At 42.8% G+C, this 13,202-nt stretch overlaps 1 protein-coding gene across 1 annotated transcript in view; it reads right to left on the bottom strand.

The window, feature by feature from the left end:
* The window catches only part of LOC111966931 (plexin A3-like), a 143,128-nt gene that overhangs the window by 20,954 nt on the left and 108,972 nt on the right, over window positions 1–13,202 (bottom strand). The window contains 13 exon segments of the mRNA XM_070444325.1: window positions 4–91; window positions 226–376; window positions 476–688; window positions 1,629–1,798; window positions 1,908–2,098; window positions 2,206–2,302; window positions 2,433–2,536; window positions 2,965–3,124; window positions 8,126–8,272; window positions 10,136–10,202; window positions 10,334–10,590; window positions 11,169–11,311; window positions 11,744–11,978. Coding sequence (XP_070300426.1) covers window positions 4–91; window positions 226–376; window positions 476–688; window positions 1,629–1,798; window positions 1,908–2,098; window positions 2,206–2,302; window positions 2,433–2,536; window positions 2,965–3,124; window positions 8,126–8,272; window positions 10,136–10,202; window positions 10,334–10,590; window positions 11,169–11,311; window positions 11,744–11,978 — 2,023 coding nt within the window.

Here is a 13,202-nt window from a genome sequence, read left to right as displayed (position 1 = left end):
TGCTGCCCGACATAAGGTTAATGGCTTGTTCCAGTTTTTGTCGCAACTTGTGTTTGCGGCAGTACCCATCCCTGTCCAGTGCWGTCAAAATCTGAACAGAAGAGTAAGAGAAAGAATTCCTCAACATTAATAAGAACGTTAATTTACATTACATTTAGGTATAAAARAAGATCACCTTTGCAATATGAGGAATAATAAAGTACAGGATTGGCCCATGCCTCTTACCTCCTCTTTGTACTTGTTAATGTAYAAGTAGAGCTCACTGAGAGCACTGAGAGTGTTGAACTCGGTGCCATGGAGACGAGACTGCTCCACCAGATAAGCATCCATGTCCTGGTCACTGATGGTAGGCATCTTACTGATATCTCTGTAGTACCTGACACAAGCAGAGAGACACAAGAGTGCTCAGTGTTTAACTCTTTGGGAAGAAAGTCGATATGACAGCAAATAAAATTGATGGTAACTGAAATCGTACCTCTCCACCCAACTCTTGTAGTTGGGGATGTCTTTAGCGTACAGCAGCTTGTTGGAGGGTGAGTCCTTGCCCAGGCGGTGCTCTGATGTAGAGCAGGAGTCCATGAAGGTCTGGGCCACGACAGACAGACAGGCGTCCGTAATGCTGCTCTTGTGGATGTCAAACACAAACTGAGGGTTCTTGATCACATTCACCCAGAAACGCAGGGGCAGACTGTCAGAGAGAAAGCAGAGAAACAGTAGGAGAAAAGGTTTGGGACCATTATAAGGGAATCTTAGAGTTAGAAACATGTATTAAAGTGTCACTGCACAATGATACAAAAGTTGGCAATACAAAATACAGATTTTAAAAACCACATTGTGGACCACTCAAATAGAGCTTTGAGACAATAAAAGCAGTCACAGTCACGGTACTGTATGTCACGATTGTCGAAATAACATTCAGACCAAGGCGCAGCGTGATATGGGTTCCACATCTTTTTATTAGCGAAACGCACAAAACAATAAAAAAACAGCAAACGATAAGCTATGGAGTGCTCACAGGCAACAACACAAAAACAAGATCCCACAACAAAGACAACGATAAACAGCTGCCTCTGATTGGGAACCATACCAGGCCAACATAGAAAAAAACAACCTAGATTACCCACCCTAGTCACACCCCAACCTAACCAACATAGAGAATAAAAAGGCTCTCTATGGTCAGGGCGTGACACTGTATGGTACAATCTTATGAATTTTTATTAATTAAATCTATATTCCAAGTGTCCCATTTTAGTCATTTGTTATAAACACTTGACTAAAAAGACTCAGTTCTATACCTTTATAAAACGAAAGCCAAAAGCAACAGTGGTGAGGGAAAAACTCCCTTTGATTGAGGAAGAACCGGYAATTGCACATAATTCTTGTCATTACTCCCTCCTTTGAAAAGTTGATTATGGAGTGGGCTTGTGAGTATGCCTGTGCCATTCCTGGGAGGCTAGTAACTCTGACTCATTAGTGGCCATTTCAAACAGCCAAGAAGACTGAGACAGATTGAGACAGAGGTCCCAAACCKTTTTACCAAATGCACAGATACAGCTTGGGTTCCATAGGCTTATTTAAGGGGCAGCTATAAGAAACAGGGGCAGACAGAGAGGTAACACTGTGCTCACCAGTTGCTCTTCCAGGTGTGGCGGACGTCCGGGTCAGTGATCTGCCTCCTGTCGGCCTGCTCGTCCAGGAAGTCAAACATATACTTGATGGCCAGAGGGAGGGCACTGCCGCGGTGGGCCGTGCTGAACACCGTCTCAAACAAATCATCAACAAACTTCTGCAGAGTTCCCTGTAGAGTGATCAGACAAGTGGTGTTAYCACAGTGTCCAAGAAAGGAACGTGTGCCTGGCAATGATACATTATCATGACACATTCACAAAAATASAATGAAAAGAGACCTTGGTTGCCAGTAGGCGGGTGAGATAGATCTCAGACACCATCTTGCTGCCGCGGTCGCCCTCCCGTTGGTCAGCGTGCTCGTGGTTCTTGACCAGGTGCCAGAGCTTGGTGCCAGTCTCCTGGTCAGGGGTGATCATGGGGGCACGGGAGCGCAGGCTGTCTGGGCTGCTGGACGTCCTCAGGAGGCTCTCTGGAAACACAACGACACACAGTCAGATACTGTAGGAGGCTGGGTGGGGCCAGGCTTTCAAACAGTAATGTAGGTATGGAAAAACTGAAAGGGTCATTGCTAAGTACCATAGCGGCTCAGAGAGCGGGTGAAGGTAAACGAGTTAGCAATGTTGTAGGCTGAGACCTGCTTCTGGACCAAGGCTACCAGAGAACCATCGGTCACCTGGAGGAGGAGAGATCTTTAATGTTGTATCATCAAATGAATGACCATCAACATGATGGTATTTGTCTTTGTGTGTGAATAATGTGGATGAGTATTATGTGGATGTGTCCAGCTGGTGTTGCTGTCTGACCTGGTAGTGGGCCAYGGTGTTGAGCCTCTTCCAGTCACTCTCAATCTTTGTGGTGACYTCCTCATCTTGAAGGATAATTCTGGTCAGTCTACCTTGTCGCCACTCTGTGAGGACATAAAAAAAAAACAGAAAATTGGTTAGATCTGATTAGTTTAATCTGTATCTTTAGTTTCAACAGGGAATCACTATTAACCAATGTCGCAATTAGTTACAATAAATCCTTCACATCCTTCACAATAAATCCTTCATACCCAAGAAGACTCAAGGCTGTAATCGCTGCCAAAGGTACTTCAACAAAGTACTGAGTAAAGGGTCTGATTACTTATGCAATTAAGGTATTTCATTTATTTTATTTTTTTGCAAAAACATCTAAAAACCTGTTTTCATTTTGTCATTATGGGGTATTGTGTGTAGATTTATGAGGAAAAACATGTAATTTAATCCATTTTAGAATAAGTCTGTAATGTAACAAAATGTGGAAAAAGTCAAGGGGTCTGAATACTTTCCGAATGCACTGTACATAGGTTCTTACCCAGGTCCATGTCGTCAGCTTGGGGTCTCTGGGAGTAGGGGATGCCCTTGTATACAGCGTCCAGCAGCTTGTCCTTCACCTGAGTGACCGTGTCACAGTTCAGCACCTTCACCGGGACCTCCGTGCCTGCCTCTCCCTCCGGAGGGATACACATCAGAGTCTGGGTAGGGAGAAACCACAGGGCCGTCAGTACTAGGGATGATGCACTGTCAAACTTTTGTATAACTTCAGACAATCATTTTGAAAGTAGCTCTCTCAATCTCTCTCTGCTGTGTCCACTTGGGCCCACCCTGCAACCACATTGGATAATGCTGGGCAGGCCTTTTGCTAGCTGTCACTCAAATGGTGAGGGGCAAGCTCATTGGCTAAAACTCAAATGACCAGGGGGCTGGTGCACGTGGTGTAAAATGGAGCAAAAATGGCACTGCACAGCTTCCAGAAAACAGTCACTTTCAAACTATGGATTTTGTGGCTAATTGAGGTAAAACAGTAATTCTGCATGTATGAACTACACATTGACACATCCATCCCAAAGCGGGAGGTTTAAAAAAAATACTTACTAGGAGTTAAAGTACCGATCATTCTCTTTTAAGAAAGAGAGATTTTGACTGCAATTTCCTCAGATGTTTTTTTTTATGAATCACTTTATATGCAATTTTATCAATAGTCCCCCCAGATATATTAACTGCATTGTCGATAATGAAGATTTCATCTGTTTGAAGACAATCACCGAAGAATAAAAGCGATCTGGAGGACACATTTATGAGCCATCCTCAGGTCAATATAAAACTGACAGAGGACATTGATTTAACTACAAACAAGGATTTATATGACACAATGTACCATAGTTAAAAGGAGGAGATTGAGGATAGAGAGCAACCACATAACATCTTTTTAACAGTTCTGGCACCCCTTCACAGCTCACTCAGTCACAATATAGAGAAGTCAGGCTCTATTTGGGAAACTGTCATTATAACAAATGAAGATGCATTCAGCCTAATTTGCAACTTGCATTGACAGATGAACTAGCATAGAGGAGTGGTGTCACACCGAGGCCATCTTCTGAGTTCACATGCAAACTCTATGCAGGGATTATCATGTCACTGTATAGTGGACATAAATAATAGATTCCGTATTGTCTACTGGCTAATGTCTTTCTGTAAACTAGTGTGCCATGTTGACGGACGATAAAAAATGATGCTGTAGGCCTGACAGGTTTTCTGTGTTCAACACTATTTAGCTAGAGGAATCCTGACTATTGGAAAAGCATTGATTCTTGTTTTCACACAATCTAGTAACTAAAACGCCATCAAATGACCTCTTGGAATAACCAAGGTGTAGTATCCATCCAAAAATGTCTATGATAGTGACCAGAGAGTAGAGGGGTCCTTCTAATGTATTTATATACTGGGCATGTACACACCGTGCTGCCAGTCCATATAAATTCATGAGGAGACCTTTGGTGTGGGCTGGGTGCGTTAATCAGGTGATTAGCACAGTGTGCAGCTGGCACAGGGTWCCACAGACATCTGTACCACTGCCACTCACTGATCATTAGCAAAGTCAATTTCCTCCTTGCCATGCACTGGAAATAGTTAACAAGTGGGGAATTTGTGATTAAAAAACAATTATAAAGCAAATTATAGGAATTCTCAAGGAATGGGAGAATCCTCATCATTTGAGGAGGTCCAAGGCCAAGCAAGTTCTGACAAGGGAAGATTTGTGGCACCTTGGTGGTAAAAGATGGTACAGTGCCTTCAGAAAGTATTCATACCCCTTGACTTATTCCACATTTTGTTGTGTTACAGCCTGAATTCAAAATCAAGTCAATATTTTTTTAAATATCACCCATCTACACACAATACGCCATAATGACAAAGTGCACATTTATTGAAAAGGAAATATAATATATATATCAATACAAATATACAAATATATCTAATTTGCATACACTACCATTCAAAGGTTTGGGGTCACATAGAAATGTCCATGTTTTTMAAGGAAAACTGGCCTTCTTTAGACTATCTTCAGTTTCTTGGCAATTTCTCTCATGGAATAGCCTTAATTTCTTAAAATAAGAATAGACTGATGAGTTTCAGAAGAAAGTACTTTGTTTCTGGCCATTTTGAGCCTGTAATCAAACCCACAAATGCTGATGCTCCAGATACTCAACTAGTCTAAAGAAGGKCAGTTTTATTGCTTCTTTAATCAGTACAACAGTTTTCAACTGTGATAATATAARTAGAAAAAMGTTTTCTGATGATCAATTAGCCTTTTAAAATGATAAACCTTGATTAGCTAACACAACGTGCCATTGGAACACAGGAGTGATGGTTGCTGATAATGGGCTTCTGTACACCTATGTAGATATTCCATAAAAATTCTGCCGTTTCCAGCTACAATAGTCATTTACAACATTAACAATGTCTACACTGTATTTCTGATCACTTTGATGTTATTTTAATGGACAAAAAATTTATTTTTTATTTTTATACAGTAGAATTCTGCTCTGGCATAGAATGTTCTGTATTGTTTCCCTGACAACAACAAACGTTGCTGATTGATGTGCTGTTGTGTTGTTTACATGCTGTTTTTTTTATGGTAGGGTAGCTAGATGTGTTTTCTTTCTACTAAATGTCTTGGTATGTCACGGTATTTAATGAACTTTAAAATACTTTTTTTAGGAGAGAGTGATCTGTGTGGAGGCAGCAGACATGCAAGCTGTGCGCAGGCAGTTTATTTGATTGACAGTTTTGGTTGCCTAGTGATGGACATTAGTCCCGCTTCAAAAGAGGCATTCCTTTACAGACAAGTAAAATGCCTGTTCAGTGGTGCTTCGAAACTATCTCCAGAGAAGGTTTAGTTTMGGCATTTAAAAAGCTGTAGTGTACCCTTACAGACAAACAAACATGCTGTAGCCGAGACGCTTTCAAGGCAGCACATTCCATGTGTCTAAAAAGGGTATAAGAGCTTTTCACACCTGGATTGTGCAACATTTACCCATTATTATTTTCAAAATTCTTCAACCTCTGTCATATTGGATGTTGATCATTGCRAGAGAACCATTTTCAGGTCTTGCCATAGATTTTCCAAGTAGATTTCAGTCAAAACTGTAACTCGGCCACTCAGGAACATTCACTGTCTTCTTGGTAAGCAACTCCATTGTAGATTTGGTCTTGTGTTTTAGGTTATTGTCCTGCTGAAAGGTGAATTCATCTTCCAGTGTCTGGTGGAAAGCAGACTGAACKAGGATTTGTGCTTAGCTCCATTCCGTTTCTTTTTTATCCTGAAAAACTCTCCAGTTCTTAACGATTACAAGCATACCCATAACATAATGCAGCCACCACAATGATTGAAAATATGGAGAGTGGTACTCAGTAATGTGTTGTATTGGATTTGCCACAAACATAATACATCCTGAATTGCTTTGCCACATTTTTTGCAGTATTTCTTTAGTGCCTTGTTGCATGTTTTGGAATATTTATATTCTGTACAGGCTTCCAGTTCCCTCTGTTAATTAGGTTAGTATTGTGGAGTAACTACAATGTTGTTGATACATCCTCAGTTTTCTCCTATCACAGCCATGCCATCAATGGCCTCATGGTGAAATCCTTGAGCATTTTCCTTCCTCTCTGGCAACTGAGTTAGGATGGATGCCTGTATCTTTGTAGTGACTGGGTGTATTGATACACCATCCAAAGTATAATGAATAACGTCATCATGCTCAAAGGGATATCCAATGTCTGATTTTTTATTTTTACCCATCTACATGTACCAATAGGTGCCCTTCTTTTACTTATTGACTCAAGACATTTCAGCTTTTAATTTTTTATTAATTTGTCTTTTTTTTAATACAAAAATCATAATTCCACTTTGACATTATGGGGTATTGTGTGTAGACCAGTGACAATATATCTCAATTAAATCTATTTTAAATTCAGGCTGTGACACAACAAAAAGTGGAAAAAGTCAAGGGGTGTGAATACTTTCTGAAGGCACTGTATATCTATCCGATCTGTGTATCTATGGTCCATAGGATAACTTTACAGTATCAGAGTATCAAATACTGAAGTACTTCCCAGTAAAGTTGCCAGTCTTGGTTAATGCCATTTAAAGGGATACAAGAGATAACTATGAATGATAGTTATCGATAGAGTGCACAGATGGCCCTAGATGTATCAATAACAGAGCCTCCATCATCCATAGGTGGTACAGATTATGAGTGATTTAAGGGTATATGGAAGCAGGGGGGCATTAAGCCGTCCTATAGGGTTGACCTTTACTGGGGTTCCCCAGGGCCAGAGATATAGACAGCTCCTCGGGGAGCATCTGTCTCTTTAGGGCTAATTCCTCTGACATCTGCTTTTCCTTCTATCGATCCCTCTGAAGGAGGTAGAGATGAACCTGTCCTGAGTTGATGCTGCAGTGTTTTACCAGGCAGTGTGCTCGCGAGTGAAGAATGGTCTCGGATACAGATTCATGAAGAAGTGGAGGGGTGGGTGTGGGACGTGCTACTAGTGTATCCTACTAAGTCAGAGTATTGTTATTTTTCCATATAAATAACTAATATGAGGTAATATTTAGAGAATTCCTGTGCTGTTTCTATTTTTTATTCGCAAATGTGGGGTGTGACGCTTTTATGTGGAAGTCAATGGGTTGCTGACGGTGAGTAAATCAATAATTGTTTAAGTGTAGTATTTCCTGGCAGTGCTGCTTGGCCGCCTTGTTGGGGAGAGAGAGCGATGTGGTGGGAAGGTTTGTTTTATGGGCAGACAATAAATGCTTGATTTGTTTGAATCATTACTGGCCCGCAGCAGGTCATTGTGTGATTGAGTGATGAGTGGGTTCGTTCCAAGAGACCTCCCTCACCCATACAGCCCCAGATCTCCTACCACTGCCTACACTGGGATCCCACAGCCAATGGGGGAGCCACAGCCCACATCACTTCCTCAGTAACATGACAGGTGATTTCCATGGCAAAGCATGCTAAACATCCTCCTGTTTGTTTTGCTTCTGCAACCACATTAAGAGAGAATCAGTACATGGATTCATCTTGCTGTCCTGGGACTGAGGGGGTTGGCTCCGTTGGGCCACACTCTAATGAAACATGAAACTGGTGTGTGAGAGCTGTGTGTGTGTGTGGAGGAGGGTCCTTCCTTACCAGCTGTTTGTAGTCAATCTGCTGTCTGATGAGCTTGTCCTCACTGAGGGAGTAGCGCGCCTCTCCTGTGATGGAGTCTATAGGCCCCTTCTCCATCTGCTGCTTGATGGCACAGTACAGCATGAACAGAGGCTCGCCCGCACACTCCTGGAGAGAGAGGGAGAGAGAGAGAGAGAGAGAGAGGGGGGGGGGAGTGGGGGGAGAGAGGCGGAGGGGGCAGAGGGGGAAAGAGTAAAAGCGGAAGAGAGGGAGTGATTGGGAGAAGGGGAGAGGGATCGGCAATCACATCCCTTTCAGACAGCGTAGTGAAGAGTGGGGAAGTTACCAATTACCCACTTACAGGCTTTTGATTACTAACCAGTGATACTGAGAACACTATTATTTAGTTCTTAAGGCTGATTAATTTGACATCATTAATTACAACGTGACATCCTGAGTCTCAAGCTGCTCGCACAGAGTGGCCTTCCAGCCCAGACACACAGAGGACAATGGACAATCTACCAGGCCTCCAAATCCTGCTGCCAATGAGCAAATGGAGCAATATTCAAATCCATACTCAAACAAAAGAAAACCCCAAACATACAAACGACCCCAAATTGTCAAATTTAAGTAAGGCAATGAGAGTATGAGCAGCATTCAGTCACACTGATTGGTCATGCTGGGATATGTCAGTGATTTTCTGTATTACTGTACTGTGTTCAAGGACATGCTCTTCTGTGGTCTTAATCTGTAAAGTTGAGTTGACGTCATAACATCATAACTACAGATTTCAAGTTACTCTCCAGAATTTCTTCTCAGTTGAAAACCAGTCAAACTTCTATATTTTTCCAGACCATGTCCGATGAGATTAAATCCTCAGATCATTTATTCTTCACTAAATGTGTTCATGTTGAAGATGCTAAGTAAGTTTTTTGTTTGTTTTCAGAACTTTATAAATCTTAACATGGCATTACATTTGTTATTTTAAACAAGTCTAGAATATTTACCTTCCCGAATAACATATATATTTTTTTTAACTAGGCAAGTCAGTTAAGAAAAAAATTCTTATTTACAATGACGGCCTAGGAACAGTGAGTTAACTGCCTTGTTCAGGGGCAGAACGACAGAATTTTACCTTGTCAGCTCAGGGATTTGATCTAGCAACCTTTCAGTTACTGGCCCAACACTCTAACCACTAGGCTACCTGCCACCCCCGACTACTGTAAGGTACTGAACTCCCCCAGTTAAGATATATATTTGTTAAAACAAATGTTTTGCAGTGATAAGCCTTGCTAAGAAAGCTGAATATTGCTATGCAAGCTGAATATGAAAATGTGAAAGTCAATTCTGAATAGAGGTTTAAGTAAGGCTTGTGGAAACATTTCAGGGTAATTACTTGGGGAGACTGGGGAGATGGCCAAAACACTTTAACATCTGCACTGATGTAACTTAAATTTACTTGGCTGCCATCCATAGCTACATTCCAAGAGGCATTTCAGGCCTGAACGCTCAATGGGCCTGATGTTCGTGTCCTTAACGCAAATGGCCATTTCGATCCAACCCCAGAATAAAGCAGGAGCAGCATATGGGCAGGAAAAACACAGAAAGGCCATTTTGGTTGGTGGATGTGGTTAGACAAAATGACCACAACTGCCCCTGGAGTGATTCCCCGATATGGTTCATGCTGTGGCCGTGCTGTGTGTGCACTCAACTGGGCTGCGGTCACACAGAGTGAGAATTAACAGCACCAGGACCATGATTAGCCAAAGAACTCCACCTCAAAAATATAATTACAACTCACAGATTACACTAATAATAGTCATTAAAGATCATTCACAGAATTTCAGGTTCAAAAATGAAAAGAGAAGAATACAGTCCACAGTGTTGCTTTAGGCCTACTTGTGTTTCAGCCAAACAGACATTTTTTGAATAAATCACGAACATAAATCTTCTGCTATGTACCTAAATCTCTCTTCTCTGGACCTACATTAACCCTCAGTTAGAAATAAATCGGAGCACCATTAGAATTACCTTGAGGAATCGATGCAGCAGAAACGTAAACCAGTTGGTGAGCATCTTCTCTGCCACAGACTCTGTCCTACAGGAGAGATGAGAAAACGGTCAGTTTCAACAACACGTGTCCTGTACACATACAGCATGAGTAGAGGTGTTAGTGAGGGAGCGAGAAGAGAACACCCAGCCCGTTTCTCTACAGGTAAGTAGCCTCACCGTCGGAGCAGCAGTTTGGGATGGTTGCGATTCTCAAGGTTCTTCTCGATGAGGTCTGCCAGCAGCTGTTTGAGCACCATGGTGGCATACTCCATGCGGCCCTGCAGCGCGGCCATGAGCAGAGAGGCCACGTTGCCGCGATCCCGCATGGAGAAGGACCTCTGGGCTTCCAGGGTGTGTATGAAGGTTAGCAGAAACATCTTATTGTGCAGCAGCTGGCTGAACAGACGCAGGGCTTTCTCCACATTGGCCGGGGACTGAGGGACAGGACACAGGAGGATGGGGGGTGTACACAAATCAAATTTCAAAGGGGGTGGTGTACACAGAGGTGGGAATAGACAAAATGAGGTCCAAAGGGTTAAGAGGGGAGCGGGATAGAGGGAGAGAGAGGGGGAAAGTGTAAGAGAAAAAGGGGGAGATAAAATTGTTTGTCTTTTGTAGTATGAGTATTACATGGAGTACCAGATAAAAACTTGACTATTTTCCAAACATTTCTGCGMCAGTCTCTAGACGAGTAGTCTACGGAGGCCTGGTGGGGCTCCTGGTTTGATTCTGCCTCAGGTTTTAATTAAAAAGAAAAGAGGTTGAGAGGAAAAGAAAAGAGGTTGCTCTGAAGCTCAGCACTAAGAGAGGAGTACTGCTGGCTACTGAGCTTGGGGGATTTTTTAACAGGATCTATCGCTTTTTATATTCCTTATTTTTTTTGCAGTGAGTTACAGTACGAGAAAAGTGAACCTCATGAAAGCATACTCTTCTAAGTTACCAAGACAAGTGAAGATAGAAACACAAGGCAGTAAAGTGAAGGGAACTGGCGCTGTAGTTCTCTTACACTTACATCCAGCTCCTTGAGGACGGGGTGCTCCTCGATACCGGGGAACATGACTCTCATGGTGTAGGTGCGATACTCCAGGAAGGGGATCTTCACTCCATCCATGTCATTGGTCAGCTCCTGGATGTCTGTCTGCAGCTCAGCGAATGCTATGTTGACAGAAGCAGAGGAGACAAATCCCTGAGTCACTGTCTGGATGCTTTGATAATCCTCATACTGTACACAGTCAGCTGTGTGACATGAGAAATACTTATTTTACCTCGTACAGAGTCAACGTCTGAGAAAACATATGGTAAAGAATGTGGAGTGATTAACTTGTATCATATTGTCACATATCTACTACAAGAGCATCACAGTAACAGAAACTGTTCAGAGAAAGCAAATTCTGATCGCACCCTTGTCACTACTCTTACAAAAGTACACACAGCTCTCTGATAAGAGAATATCAAAATAACCTGCGAGCACTGGTGTCATTTCAGTGACAGCCATGTATGTGGAACGCATACACATAAACCTGTTTTTTAGTGGTCATGGTGAAAAGGACAGGAGAGAAATAGGAGAAGGAAGACCAGTGCTCCTACCTTCTTTACACTCCAGGGCCACTCTGGACTCCAGGTTGTCCATCTGCAGCTGCAGACGTTTCAGGGTGCGGTCAGCATCCCGGGTCTTCCTCTTGTAGGCGATGAGTACGGCGATGATGGCGATCAGGAGCACCCCTCCTCCCGCCCCGATCCCGATGATGGCCGGCAGGGTGAGGGTGCTGTCGGAGTAGATGTGCAGGGTGCCTGGGAAGTACTCCAGACCACCCACCACAATCTGGAGGAGAAACGCAGAGATGGAAAAATGTGTCTCTGTGATACGAAGGGTTTCATAACTACAGTATGTAGCAGAGACTCAGAGATACGAGTCGAAAGTTTTTAGATTTGACCCAGGTTCATTGGAGCCCCTTCTAACATCTCCTTTTTAAACTTCAGGCCAATTACTGATGGCCTCCAACAGGTTTGGCTAACGAGTTTCACCTTTACCCGCCCATTCCACTCTTGCTGTGTGCTTTAATTATTGAGTGGCGTGGATGGAAGGGAACAGGGAGAATGCCACTCTGCTGTCTATGTGTCTGTCGGTTGCTGTGCTGTGTGTCAGGTCATTAACACAGCTGGCCCAGCCTTCTCGCTATACCATGCATCTCCATCCCTCCCTCCCCCTGGGAGGGAGATCACTCCACCTCACCCATCACCGCTACCACTCTCTCCTCTCTCGATCTTCCCTCTCTCCCCCTCTCTTTGATCTCAGCTTTGATTTGTAAACGTACCCTTCTCTCCACAGCTGACTCTATTGATCTGATGAAATTGAGTCTGAGCGTTTCACTGAATCAACAGCCAGTTACCTCGTCCAGGCGTGTTAATGTCAAGTCAATACCATAGGATCAGGACGATGCCTTTGATACAAAAAGTAAACAAGTTGCCACACTCCAGACTAAATCTACCTGCTTCTAATCATTCTGTGCCATGATTGTCTTGGCAGCTGGCACTGTATAAGAATACATGGATAACTGCTTATGACACTTGCAGTTATCAAATTGACCAGACTGCCCTCTGCCGATTAAATCACCTGCTCCGACAACGGTTGTCTGTCCATAAAACTGTTTAAAAAGGAATTGCATTTCATCAATCCAAGAWGATTATTTTTCACCTTTACTGCTTAAGCCCACAGCTGAAATCATTGTGCGCTGAGGCGTGCCTGTAATAAAGAGAGGTAGTCCTGTCTGGCATTGATGATAATGCTCCGAGCTGCGGAGTCAACAGATAGTTAGATTAAATGGGAAATTGCTTGTATCAGCAGGCCTCCGTAATCATCATAAGTGCTTAATGCAGGATGACCCTTTCCCATTTGACCTTTACATTTGTTGGATTAGCATTCAAGTTAAAAAAACATCCAGACAGCCAGAGCTATTATAGAATTGATTATGGATGTACAAAGCCCTCAGAGTCAGACATGTTCCCAAATAGCACAGATAAAAGCGCAATAACTACATGGCAAATA

Source organism: Salvelinus sp. IW2-2015, linkage group LG7 (assembly GCF_002910315.2).
Source record: "Salvelinus sp. IW2-2015 linkage group LG7, ASM291031v2, whole genome shotgun sequence".
Classification (NCBI taxonomy): Eukaryota; Metazoa; Chordata; class Actinopteri; order Salmoniformes; family Salmonidae; genus Salvelinus; species Salvelinus sp. IW2-2015.
The sequence above is the reverse complement of the archived record's forward strand: the minus strand, read 5'-3'. Positions and strand labels throughout refer to the sequence as shown.